The 14,859-nt window shown below is 36.0% G+C and overlaps 2 protein-coding genes across 2 annotated transcripts in view; both read right to left on the reverse strand.

The window, feature by feature from the left end:
- The window catches only part of LOC123529584 (protein MCM10 homolog), a 45,942-nt gene extending 43,305 nt beyond the window's left edge, over positions 1–2,637 (reverse strand). The window contains exon 1 of the mRNA XM_053520766.1: positions 2,531–2,637. The gene's annotated coding sequence lies outside the window, so the exon portion shown is untranslated. The remainder of the gene's footprint in view (positions 1–2,530) is intronic.
- Positions 2,638–5,606: 2,969 nt separating this feature from the next.
- Positions 5,607–14,859, reverse strand: part of LOC123529580 (uncharacterized) — an 81,851-nt gene continuing 72,598 nt past the window's right edge. The window contains exon 18 of the mRNA XM_053521275.1: positions 5,607–14,685. Within this exon, the coding sequence (XP_053377250.1) occupies positions 11,036–14,685 (3,650 nt within the window). The 3' untranslated portion in view covers positions 5,607–11,035. The remainder of the gene's footprint in view (positions 14,686–14,859) is intronic.

Consider the following 14,859-nt stretch of genomic DNA (forward strand, 5'->3'; position numbering starts at 1 on the left):
TTTTGGCATTGTGAATATAGCCGAATAACGGCTATAAGAATGGCCGAAAAAAACCCCTGCTCTGTAACTCCCTCTACTCTAGATTTAACTAGCTTCTCAATACTGGCAATAGTAGTAACTGGTTCAAAAGATTCCTGATGAATATAAAGCAACAAAATACCTTCTTGGTCAGTAACTGAACAGTCAGTGCTAGAGTCATTCATGATAGAAAAAAATCTGGCATTACTTAAGTGCAGGGCCCACGCTGTCGTTCGCCACTCGAGCCATTTGGCGAATCTGCGATGAAAGTGGCGAAGAAAAATCGCGAGTGGCGAAATTGAAAAAATGTTCGTAATTTGGACCGCCATTCTGTTTCAGACGTTCTAAATCGTAACCTCCGAGAAATTATGTTAAAAAACAGTTGACTGGTTCTGATAATTTTACCTTATAAAATTAACTTGTTTCGGGATAGTACTACCCAGTCTGCGTTTACTTTACATATAACAATGTGTAATAAACATCTTGACACGCGAGAAGATGCAATTTGCAATCAATCAGCAACCGATTACCGGGTTAAAATAATCTTTTTGTTTTATTGTCATTACGGCAGATTAAATGATTGATGCCTTTAATTTCCATGGATCACATAATTAATAAATAAATCGGCAAAATAATGAATGGTTTGATGAATTTTTTAACGTTGTCGCCACCGTCAGACAGTATCTTAGTCACAGGCACACTGTGACGGGTCCAGTGTATTTTTTGTTAAATATAAAAATCCTTTTTTTTTCACACAAATATACTTTTTATATGTTAGTCAAATGAAAAAAAAAAATGATGACAAAAAATCCGGTCACAATATCATACACGACACTGTGACCGGATTTTTGTCATCATTTTTTTTCATTTGACTAACATATAGAAAGCATATTTGTGTGAAAAAAAGTTGTTTTTTTATATTAATCAAAAAAAAAAAAAATACACTAGACCCGTGTCTGTGATCTTAGTAAGTAATTAGTAAAGGTGTTTGCCAAGTTTTTTGAATGTCTTTAAAAGTTAGGAATGGATCTGAAATGTAACCCTGTATCAGGGTAGATTTCTCGGAAGCACAGAGCACCAAAAACACAGCCCCTGGGCCATGCATTTACATAGTAGGCCCACAACAAAAAGAAGCTGTAATGGACAAATATTTCAGACAGGTTGCTTCAAACATCCAACAACATTTTAAAATACAAAACTTGCTTTAGAGGTATACCCACTTTCATTCAAAAGTCCCCCTATATAGCTAGAATATCACCATTTGCTTAATATGGGAAGTAACAAAAATTTTCAATGCGCTGCGGGAAGGGAAACCTCTCCAGCACCCTCCCTACCGTTCCCGAGAAAAAAGGTGGCTCCAACTTTTTTCAGCCCAGTGTGGGCCCTGAAGTGTGTCTTGGTTTCTTCAAGGAGAACGTTAGCAATAGAATTTTGAAATGCAACACATGCATCTCTAGTCAAGTGGTCATTTCCCGAATCAAGGTCATTTTTCTTTTGCACTTCACACAGATTTCTTCATAAGATTTTTTTTCGTTCTTGTCACAAAATTAATCATAAAAGGAAATGCGCTGTCAGTTTTTTATTTTTGCTCATCCTCGCTTTCTTACTGCCGACGCCATATTCACAATTTCTTAAATGGGGAGATCATTCTTGCATGCTAATAACGGCACGGTTCAGACATTATCGCTGACTTGCATTAGCAGTGTAATCGTAATTAAACACCATGACAAAATATATTAGTGTAAACATAACGATCGGAAGATGGTTTCTTGGTGTTTTCGGCGATTTCAACGATTTTTGAAACGATAGAAATTAAAAATCTCTTTTTAACGACAGGTTTTAGAATTTAATTCATTATTAATGAAAATCATTTCTTTATATCGATAAACAATGATAAAACGATGCTTATCTGGAGCCCTGCAACGGCGTACGAAACGGTAGTGTTTTTTCTGTCCGAATAAATCCCACACATTTTCCGCACCGAAGTCTCCCCCCTAAAACACACTAAGCCGTTGCTCGCTCGTGATGTGTAAACGGTTTGGAACTGGACTTTGAAGTAAGGTTTTTCTGAAAGATTATTCTTTTGCCCAAAAGACGGCCAATCATTGATAAGGAAATACCGTTTTTGAAAAAAATACAGACCTGGAAGCAATGCACCTGTCAAACTGTTCTTACTTACCTTTCTCATGGCGCATTGTCACAGGTGCAAATATTTTTTCAAAATGGCTTTTTGTCATTTTTTTCCTAAACAGAATTGTAATAAATTTATTTGCATATGGCTCATGGACCCATACTGTATCCTAGATACGTTACTGCCACCTGTGAGCTCTACCAGGAAATTTAGAACATGAAGTTCGAGGTTTATTTGTAAACTAGAGACATGGCTGTTGCTACCTTCTGAAGGTTTGTCTGAACCATGGAACAGCGTTGAAGAACCAGTTAACTCGTCCGCAAATTTATGGTAAATATTCGCAGATAGGTAAGGTAAAATTTCCCTCTCATCTGTACTCACCTTTTCTTTTATATAATCTTGATGTTTACTCTTTTTTCTCTTATTATAGGGCAATAATTAAAGTAAATCTTGCGCTTTTTTTTTGTTCCCGCAAATCTTGACGGCGATCGTGAAAAAAGTCCATTGTGATATTTACTACAGAACTACCCATAACTAACGAAACGCCTATCGCATATGAAAAAATCTACATTTCCCGGAAAGGGTTTTAACGCTTGGTTAATAACAATTATTTCCAACAGGATTTCAATTCTACTCTATCAGTCTATCTTTTGTTACTGCCGCCGATTAAATGCCAGTCATTTGATTTACTTTTAATGTTCCCGTAATATATGACAGACTCCAGGCTTTCAATATGATGTGTCATATGTGACAATTAAACATATATGGAACAAAACCTTACCTCATTTTGAAGAATTATGATAAAACTAACATGAGGTGAAGAGAAAAGTAGCACTAGGTCATGTATCTTCTAAGAGAGATTTCTTTTGTCACATGTGCTTACTGTAAACTGATCACATCAAAATCGCACTACTGTGATATGGTAGTACTATACTAATACTAAAATTGACTTTCACTTCACCAAATACAACCTTCTTCCCCATTTTTTATACCATCATGTCAAAAAAACATTCATGATGAAATTTAAACAAAAACAAGCTTTAATTTAAATCAGTGTTCAAAAAGCTGTCCGCCATTACGCGACTAGACAGATGGCTCCCACGCTGCTTCCTTTAGGCTAGTCATTTTTCACTATAGGAGAGTATACACCATAGCGCATATTTAGTAAGGGCACGTTATGTATATTGGAACAGTATTTCGCGGACCACAAGGCCTAAAAAAAAGGTTGTTTGTTTCCGGTATTCCGACCTATCCTAAATTTTTGGCTCGACCCTAAATGTTTTAATGGCCGTGGATATTTTTTTTTTCAATTTTTTAACAAAAAGTTGCAAAACTGCATTTTTTATGCTTTAAACAGGGTCTGTGGTGTTAGAAATCAACTTACTGATGCTCCAAAGACATAACCACCCTATTTGTATTAATTTTTTTGACACAACTATAATTTCCGAAAAGTCCCACAGAATAAAAAAAATCCCTCAAATTTCTTTTTACCGACCTACCCACCATATTTTTTCAGCATGTTAACGGAAACAAACAATCTTTTTAGGCCTAAGTCGAGGTGATAATTCCCTTCACGCTTTGAATTTGTAGCCCAAAATAGGGCTTTATTATGACATAACAATCGTCTTGCGCTGTTCTAAGTTGTATATATCTCTATCGGTAGTTTTTATAGAGGAGTATGTCGTTTGTAGTTTGTCAGTTATAAGAGGAAATGAGCCCAAAAGAAAGACTGGCATATAACCTATTCTACCTGTAGCAAATAAATAGATGAAACTTTTAGATGGTTGTGTTCACCATAATACCCAAACTACCACTACTAGATACTCAAAGGAAGACAACATGAAAATTCTCAAGTGTCACTTATCCTATTGTACATTTTTTACATCAAATGATAGTGTTTTTATCTGACCCCTCACTTAAAATAATTCATGGCCTAATCCATTTGAAAGCATTACTTTAATTATTCTTATTGTAATCATACGCCTATGCCTTGATGTAACATTTATAATAATATTTTATTAAAGTTGGCTTATGCCGACACAAGTTATGACGTATGGCGAATTACCACATTTAATGGCAGAGGAAAGAAAAATATTATAAATAAAATTTAAAAGAGTAATTTATAATCAAGTTAGATTTTAGGAGTATGTTACTTTTCAACGTCACTATCAAAGTCAAAATCAGTAAATTTTTATTAAGGACAATAAATTTATTTAGGATCTTGATGATGAAAAGTAAAGTGGTGTACTGGCAAGAGACCCAGATTCGGTATAGTGCCATATTCGAACATTTTGCAGTGGCCTAATCTTTACTGTTTGAAAAACAATTTTCGGTTTTTTCAACTCTATGTCAAAATTCAAGTAACTTTAGAAATATTTACTAAAGTACTTAAAAAAACTATTTTCCCAACACAGCTGTCACTTCTGTGGTAATGTTATACATGTAATTAAATCGGCAAGCAATTAGGTTTTGGAAGTTAAATAAAGTTTTGGTTACTGCATTGCTTACATGAATTTATTTGGATAATTTATTTATTTTCTACTTTTGATGGATTCAGGCAAGTCATTAATATAGGCAAGTAGGTAAGGAAAAGGCAATGACTAATAACAGAGCCCTGTGGAACACCCGATAGTACAGGAAGTTCATCAGACAGGTGACCATCAACCGCTACTCTATGGGAACGATTTTGCAAAAATGACTTGATCCAATTTAAGGTTTCTGAATTTACACAAAATTACAGAGTTTGTGGATGAGCTTGCGGTGATACACTTTATCAAAGGCTTTTCAGAAATCCATTACATTTACATCTGTCTGTTGACCTTTTTCAAGATTATCAAAAACTTCATGTGTAAGTTTGACCAGTTAGTTCTAACCGCTTCGCTTTGACCTAAAACCATGTTGAGGGATATTAAGCTCAACAAAATAGTTCATCAAGCTGGAGACAATGATGTGTTTGGAAGCAATACAGGTGAGTGGAATTGGTACACCACCTTTCTTAAACACTGGAGCAAATGTGGCTTGTTTCCAGTTATGTGGGTCCATACCTTTATGATTTCATACTTCTATAGGATGCGGGGTGAGGTCTGGTCAGGGCCACCGGCTTTTTTAGGGGAGAGACCAAACAGCAACTTATCAATACTTTCAAGTGTAATATTCACAGGGGGCATGTGGTTTACTGATGGGTTTAAAAGGCTTCAACGGGTGTGTCTCAAGCTGGGTGGTTGAGGGCTGTAGAATACGGATTTGAATAATCATTATTTGTTTAAAATGTTTGACTTGTCAATGGGTTCCGTTTTAGCTCATATACCAGATATTAAAGGTATCATGTCTAGGATTATTTGAGCAATTTTAATACACCCTTTAGGGCCCCAGCATAAAAACATTTAAAGTCAATGAAAGTAAATTCTTCATATGCTGAATATAATTCCAACACTGTTGCAAAAATAAACAACGTATCAACATTTTATATGTTTTATTTCCATAAGAAACTTGGAAACCAGTGTAACACTCTGAGAAAGCAGACATACGGCTAAAACAAGATGTAAACAATGTAAAAAGTGTAGTCCAAGTCCTTGCAGGAGAGGACCTGGAAGTGAAAGTACACGCACGGATCCAGGCATATACACATTTAAAACTTCCTTGCGAATGGTACTCAAAACTATGTATTGGTACTCGTGTATTTCGATTTAATTGAAAGCGAAAGCTTAATATATTTTTATCACTTTCAAAAAACAAGATTACATAAAAGCAAGATATTTTGTTCGTTTTAAGTTATTTTAAGAACAGAATAATGTTCCTATATCGCTGACCTGAGTACTTGTTATAAAGTTACGCAAGGCTATAATTTGTCCGTTAACAATTTGAAATATAGCAGTTTTTACTTTTTAAAAAAGGTCAACACTTTTGTGTTATTTGAGTAGTCTGCACATTTATCATGCTTGTCCGAGATCTTGTGAATTGTTTATGTGCGTGTCTGTATTTACGATACATGCACGAGGTCTTTAACGTGTTCAACATGCGAAGTATGACTTATTTGATAACACAAGGTCACTGTTCTGGTGTTTTTAAGCAAGCTTTGCCCATTATCGAACTTGTTTGTGATCTGGTGAACATACACGTTTGGTGTACTTTTTAATAAATGCCCAAGGATTGTACATCTTATGCGTTAAAACTGCAATATGCCATAATTCTAATGTTATTTCTGAGAAACATCGGCCACTGTTAAACTAACATTCCGAAAGAAATATGAGAAAATTTTGTGCTCAAGAGAGACAAAACCTCATTTCATTTGTACTTCTTGCATACTATAAAATGGTATTTGAAAGTAATTCGATGGTAAAAATCATCACAATGACTTCAATTCATTATGAAATGTAAAGACTTTGCGCTCTATTAAAATATGTTTAAGCAAACCTGGATCCGCCCCAAGAAATCTCTAATATCGGTAACGCTTTACAAAAATAAATCTACATTAAGTGTTAACAATTCATCACAATTAAACAAAACGCCAGTGAACTAATGTTTGATTGACATATTTCATAAAAGTGTGTTATCCAGAAACATTTACACGAGCCTTTTGAGCGGTATCATCTATGTTTGAACAGAAATGCATTTTGATGGAGTAACATGGAAAAAAAAAAGAAGAAATGAAAAAAAAATCTTCGACCTATAATATAGTGGCTTTCGGCCGCAATATGTAGTGGTTGTCGGTTACAGTGTACGTTTATTAACGTAATTAATGGAAGGCATCATATGATAAATATGTGAATCAAACATTTAGAACATGTATTCACCTACAGGATATGAAAACAAGACTAGTTTGGGAAAAGATAAATACTAATGCCGACATGAAAAAAAAAAAGATCATATCGTTATGTAATACCATTTATTTATTATAGTAATTACTAATATTATACTAGCGTTTGATCCGCCACAATTGTAGCAAAGTCTTTTACGTGATTTTTGTTGTTGTTTTTGTTGTTGTTGTTGTTTTTGTTGTTGTTGTTGTTTTGCAAGAAGTAAATTTAAGTTACATGTCATTCTAAAGGTCTCTGTGGGTGGCAGTAGGGACATCTATTATTTTTAATATATCTTTAATAATGTCAGTTTTATTGACAAAAATGTATTTTCCCTGTCATTATTTTTTTCTCAAAAGTTTACCAAGGAAATGTTACTTCTATTATGCTAAGATATCGTGAAAGTTTTATTACAATCCATACACAGATAAAGCCAAAATTGACGTTTTTAAAGTTTGTTGTCCGAAAATGGCTAAATTTACATTTCGAAAAAAATCGTTTCTTGGTAACAAATTCAAAACTAATACAGATATTTTGAAAATATGAAATGCTCTTTTTTCACATGTAGAGTTCCTAAAAATGACATATAATATGAATGATATTCATTTTTTTTCTTATTTAAAGAGAAATCAAGAGGGAAAACAGAAAAGGGTGGATCAAACCGCAGGTACATGCTTAACGCTTTCCTAAGCACAATTACACATTTTTCCCCAATTGCATAATATGTTCTTAAACTTATCTTGTTAAATAAGGCGTAAAAATTGTTTGTTTCCGGTAACATGCTAAAAAAATTAGGGTTGATAGGTCGGTATTTTTTTACTGATTTATTTATTTATTTTTTTAATTTTTATTAGTAAGTGGGACTTTTCGGAATTATTTTTGTGTCAAAAATGAATACAGATAAGGGGGTTACGTCTTTAGAGCATCAGTAAGTTCATTTTTAACATCACTGACCATGTTTAAAGCATAAAAGTGCAATTTTGTAACTTTTTGTTAAAAAGTTGAAAAAAAATCTCCAAGGCCATAAAGGTAGGTCGGGATACCGGAAAATAAAACATTTTTTAGGCCTAAGCAAGATAAATCATATTTACAGGTATATATAAGCGAATATGTGATATAAAATCTCATAAGAATCAACGTATATTCCCATGTAATTAAATTATTCCAAAATCAGTATCAAACAAGATAAAATGATAGCAAGAAGTATCGAAACTGGGCGCAAATAAGCCATAACATACTTTATATAGAAGTTCGTTTTTTACATAAATGGAAAATAACAGTGTATGGAGACAATAAGAATTCAACTTTCACAAAAATATTCAAAGTCAACCCTGTTTAGAGCAAACATCAATGTGCTTGTTGTACAGAAGTTGTTGCTATACAGAATTTTATGTTTTGTGAAAAAAAGACGCATATTTAAAGAGTTATGAGCCGCGCCATGCGAAAATCAACATAATGCGTTTGCGGCCAGCATGGATACAGACCAGCCTGCGCATCCGCGCAGTCTGGTCAGGATCCATGCTGTTCGCTAACAGTTTCTCTAATTGCAATAGGCGCAGACTGGTCTGGATCGCAAAGCACTTTGTTGGTTTTCTCATGGCGCGGCTCATTATCTGCTCTAATGATGTACTGTTAACAGAGGGTATACTGTACTCAAACTATGCAACGAATATAATGATATATAGACAATAGCTGAAACAAAACGAAATGAAGTTTTAGCATCTAAGTGTGGACAACCATCAACACAGTCATCACAATATATAACCATATGAATAATGTTGATACAAAATCTAACAAACAAGATAATGCAGCCACTACGTACACATAAAATGAGTTGTAATATATATCAATTCTTCGTTCTCTTTTGTATGTTTCTGTTATGCAGTCTAAAGTCAAACATAATGACATTTTTAACAAAAGAGTAATAAAGATGACCCGTGCTGAGTGATGGGTATATGTATGAAGTAACGAGCCTCCATAATAGAAGGGACAGTCTGTCTGAAAGAGTTTTCCTTACGTTTGTTAATTCAGAAAAAAAATCTCAAAATTCGTACATGATCGGTATAAGGCTAATACTTTTTCGAAACATGATGATAATAATAATTTAAATATACATTACTATTTTTTTTAAAAGTAGATGAATTGAATACATAACTTGATGGTTCAGAACCATAGCCAACAATCTTTACTAAACGTGACTCCTGATGAGCCATTTTTTGAAAAAAAAAATGTCGATAATCTTATAGTTTTGGTCGTTATCTTCCGTAAGTTGTCAAATTAATGAAATTATTTAACCCTTACTTCGCTGAATTTCTAAAATGGACTGGTCCATCATTCAATTTGGGCAGTACCATTTATTATTTGAAGGGGTGTTCACTGAAAATTTACTGACTGAATAGCGAACAGTGCAGACCATGATCAGCCTGCACCCACTTGCCGTCAGCAGGCTAAGGTTAAGATATTAAAAACACAACAGAAATATCGTTCTCTCACACGAACATGGTAATACCTTAGATGACATATGATAAATTACATTCTCATATACAATTATTGACATTTTGGCCATTGGATATAATTGGATATTCATTAGAAAAAGGCATTATAGACTGGCCGCGCTCAACATTACCTTCTCCTGATGAACGCATTCCATTTGCAACGGCCCAAGAGACGGTATTTGTTTCATTAGAGAAAAGTAACATTTTCAAACCAACCACACAACAGCACCCAGATCTACCAACATTTGACATTTGACATAATAGCTTGTTCAAACTTAACATATTTATTGTATATATAAAAACACTCTGAAACTGGCATTTATTCGATGTGAAAGGTAACTGTCTAGATCAAGGGAAATAAGATTTTTAGAGAGCATATAAGTATATGTAATATTTAGATATATGTTGCTTACTATGTGTTTAGAGCAAACATAAAAGCCACAAAAATGATATGTAATTCTGTTAAGGAAATCATACAAATAGTTCAAAAAAATTGAAAATATATAATTTCAAGTTTTAACATATTAACACATAAACAAGAACACACACACAAGTCGTCGCACAACCTTTAATATACACAATGAAATGTTGCTTTTTAAAAAAAAAATCTTTGTAAAGTACATGTATACATACTATGGAGAACCCACGTGACCAGAAGGTTAGTTCCTAAACAAAACGTCTGGTTTGCTCATAACTTTACTAATGCCCGAATCTTCATGAAATAAAGACGAACGCCACAGATACTTGGTACCGGTAAAAAGCCTGAAAATTGTGATAGATTTAGCAGAAGTGATACAGCAGAATTGCTAACTTTATATCAAAACATTTGCACTAAAAGTCAGATTTGTGTTAAGTAAAGTTCGACTTTATGTTTGTTCATTTCTCCCATAATTAATAATAAAATTCGATTTGCTCTACAGGATGTGGTTTTGTGATGGTGCATTTATATACAGCTAGAATTGTGCCAACTAGTCACATGAGTCCTCATAAAAGAACAATTAGATACTTCTTTTTCAAACTGATAAAGGGAAAAAAATGTAAAATTGATACCATCCTGTTCACACAACCACAAAGTGTTTGTTTATCGAATATTATTAAGCTGTTTTTATATACAAAATGAAATTTAGAATGTGGAAACAACAACAACAACAAAAAACAGTCATACAAACATTATCTATCAGTTATGAAGTCATTTTTTCACATAATAGCATCCCCGGTCCTTTTTTTTATCAGTTTTCCAGATCTATTCGGTTCGTATGAGCAGTATGATACAGCTTTAAAAACTAGTCATAAAAATGTATCACAATAAAAACATATTTGCAAAGATAGGTACGTGTATGTTATGATATCGTTTAAAAGTACGTGTATATCGTTACATTCTTCACAGTACAGAAGAAAACAAATCTAAAAGTTACATCAAATAGTCTAAACATTTGCTGGAAATACATTCTATAGGACAGATTCGGAGAAACCTACCAAATCTGTGTAAATAATTTGGAATTCTTGAAGCAAAGAAGAAAGGCGAAATTATATCAAATTGAGGCTTTTATTCAAGAAAAAGGAGTAATTCAAAAATACCTAAATTGTGATATAATTTATTTTCCAGGTTTTCTAGTTTTCTTTTCGGCTTTATTTGAGTCTTCATCATCGTTTGTACCAAATATAGAAGATTTTACCAAATCAATTAAATCAATTTCTTCATCATGATCAGTACTGTCTTTTACATTACGTTGACTATTAGGTTTAATTTTATTTTTCTGATTAATATTTACATTAACTTGTTTTTTAGGTTGAACCTTTGGAATGTTTTTAATAACTTTCTTCTTTGTATCGTCCTCGTCATCTGATAAAAACATGTCTTTTAAACTCCCAATTATTCGTCCAAATAAACTCTGTCCCTTTCCGTCACCATTGTCGTCTTCATCGTCGTCATCGTCATCCTCCGTCTTAACCTTCGATTTTGTTTTGATGTTTTTGGTCTTAAAGGATTCTTGGCGGTCAGGTATACCATCATTGTCGTTGTCAGTATCAATAGAATCCGGAATACCATCTCCGTCCGCGTCGGGTAAATTGTCTGGTATACCGTCACCGTCAGCGTCAATGTCACGGTGATCAGGGATTCCGTCGCCATCGGCATCTTCTTCGTTATCAGGAATACCATCTCCATCATCATCGTCATCGAGATAATCAGGAATGCCATCATTATCGTCGTCATCGTCTAGATAATCTGGAATACCGTCTCCATCTGTATCTTTCTCCATAAAATCTGGAATACCGTTACCATTTGCATCCGAATCTTGGTCGTCAGGTATGCCATCATTGTCGTCGTCGTCATCTAAATAATCTGGAATGCCATCACCATCAGTGTCAATTTCTTGATAGTCAGGTATACCGTTTCCATCTGCATCTTCATCTAAATGGTCTGGAATTCCATCATTGTCATCATCGTCATCGAGGTGATCTGGTATACCATCACCATCGGTGTCTATTTCATCTTCGTCTCTAATGCCGTCACCGTCATCATCGTTAGGAATACCGTCACCGTCGATATCATCGTCAAGATAATCTGGAATGCCATCACCGTCAGTGTCCTTTTCCTTGTCATCCGGTATACCGTCGCCATCATCGTCATCATCCTGCTCGTTTGGGATTCCATCTCCATCAATGTCGTCATCTAGATAATCAGGTATTCCGTCACCATCAGTATCCTTTTCTTTGTCATTCGGAATACCATCGCCGTCATCATCGTCATCCTCTTCGTTTGGTATTCCGTCCCCATCAATGTCATCATCAAGATAATCTGGTATACCGTCACCATCTGTATCTTTTTCGAGAAAATCCGGTATTCCATTACCATCTTCATCATCGTCCTGATCATTTGGTATGCCATCACCATCTATATCATCGTCTTGTTCATTTGGTATTCCGTCTCCGTCTATATCGTCATCAAGGTAATCTGGAATTCCGTCGCCGTCGGTATCTTTTTCGAGAGAATCTGGAATACCATTCCCATTATCATCGTCGTCTTGATCGTTTGGTATGCCGTCCCCATCAATGTCATCGTCTTCATCATTCGGAATTCCATCCCCGTCAATATCATCGTCAAGGTAATCGGGAATTCCGTCACCATCTGTATCTTTCTGTAAAACGTCTGGAATACCGTCACCATTTTCATCCCTCTCTAAACTATCAGGAATACCATCGCCATCATCATCGTCATCCTGATCATTGGGAATACCATCGCCATCGATATCATCATCTAAATAATCTGGAATACCATCGCCATCGGTGTCTTTTTCCTTGTCATCGGGGATTCCATCGCCATCATCATCGTCGTCTTGATCATTTGGAATGCCTTCTCCATCAATATCGTCGTCAAGGTAATCTGGTATTCCATCACCATCAGTATCTTTTTCCTTGTCATCAGGAATTCCATCGCCATCATCATCGTCATCCTGGTCATTCGGGATACCATCACCGTCAATGTCATCATCTAAATAATCTGGTATTCCATCACCGTCTGTGTCTTTTTCCTTGTCATCTGGGATTCCGTCGCCGTCATCGTCATCATCTTGATCATTTGGAATTCCATCCCCATCAATATCATCGTCCAAATAATCAGGTATTCCATCGCCGTCGGTATCTTTTTCTTTATCGTCTGGAATTCCGTCGCCGTCATCGTCGTCATCTTGATCATTTGGTATCCCATCTCCATCAATGTCATCGTCTAAGTAATCTGGAATGCCGTCGCCATCAGTATCTTTCTCTTTGTCGTCGGGAATTCCGTCGCCATCATCGTCGTCGTCCTGATCATTTGGTATTCCGTCTCCATCAATGTCATCGTCCAAGTAATCTGGAATGCCATCACCATCGGTATCTTTCTCCTTATCGTCTGGAATTCCATCGCCGTCATCGTCGTCGTCTTGGTCATTCGGTATGCCATCGCCATCGATATCATCGTCCAAGTAATCTGGTATTCCGTCGCCGTCAGTATCTTTCTCCTTGTCGTCGGGAATTCCATCACCATCATCGTCGTCATCTTTATCATTTGGAATTCCATCTCCATCAATATCATCGTCAAGATAATCTGGTATTCCGTCGCCGTCAGTGTCTTTTTCCTTGTCGTCGGGAACTCCGTCGCCGTCATCATCGTCATCTTGATCATTTGGAATACCATCTCCGTCAATGTCGTCGTCAAGATAATCTGGTATTCCATCACCGTCGGTGTCCTTTTCTTTGTCGTCAGGAATTCCATCGCCATCATCATCGTCGTCCTGATCATTTGGTATCCCGTCACCATCAATATCGTCGTCTAAATAATCCGGTATGCCGTCGCCGTCCGTATCTTTTTCTTTGTCGTCAGGTATGCCATCCCCATCATCATCATCATCTTGATCATTAGGAATTCCGTCACCATCAATGTCATCATCCTCATCATTCGGAATCCCATCTCCATCAATATCATCATCAAGGTAATCCGGAATGCCATCACCATCGGTATCTTTCTCTTTATTGTCAGGTATACCATCGCCGTCGTCGTCATTATCTTGATCGTTTGGAATTCCATCACCATCTATATCGTCATCTTGCTCATTTGGTATTCCATCACCATCGATGTCGTCATCCAGGTAATCTGGAATTCCATCACCATCTGTATCTCTCTGCTGGTAATCGGGAATACCATCTCCATCATCGTCGTCGTCAAGATAGTCAGGAATTCCATCATTGTCATCATCATCGTCCAAATAATCGGGAATTCCGTCTCCGTCGGAGTCTTTTTCTTTTTCATCTGGTATTCCATTATTATCGTCGTCATCATCTACAGCATCTGGAATGCCATCGCCATCGGCATCTTCAAGGTTATCAGGTATTCCATCACCATCATCATCCTCGTCTTCATCGTTCGGAATCCCATCACCATCAATATCATCATCCAAATAATCAGGAATACCATCACCGTCGGTATCCTTTTCAAGCTCGTCTGGTATTCCATCTCCGTCTGCGTCATTGTCCTTATCATTTGGAATACCATCACCATCGATATCGTCATCCTCATCGTTAGGAATCCCATCACCGTCAATGTCGTCATCAAGATAATCGGGGATTCCATCACCGTCCGTGTCTTTCTGTTTCCAGTCGGGAATGCCGTCATTGTCAGAGTCATCGTCTTGGGAGTCTGGTATACCATCATTGTCATCGTCGTCGTCTAGGTAATCAGGAATTCCATCACCATCGCTATCTACAGCTTTACAATCATCGCCATCGCATTGACCCCTGTCATCTTTATCTTTGTCGTCATCATTATCGATATGATCTGGAATACCGTCGCCGTCGGTGTCCTTTGAATCGCTCCAGAGTCCAAGAATTTTTCGTTGACAAAATGTACAGGTTTCCTGAAATGGAATGATAATAAATAATG

The sequence above is a fragment of the Mercenaria mercenaria genome, chromosome 13, assembly GCF_021730395.1.
Source record: "Mercenaria mercenaria strain notata chromosome 13, MADL_Memer_1, whole genome shotgun sequence".
Classification (NCBI taxonomy): Eukaryota; Metazoa; Mollusca; class Bivalvia; order Venerida; family Veneridae; genus Mercenaria; species Mercenaria mercenaria.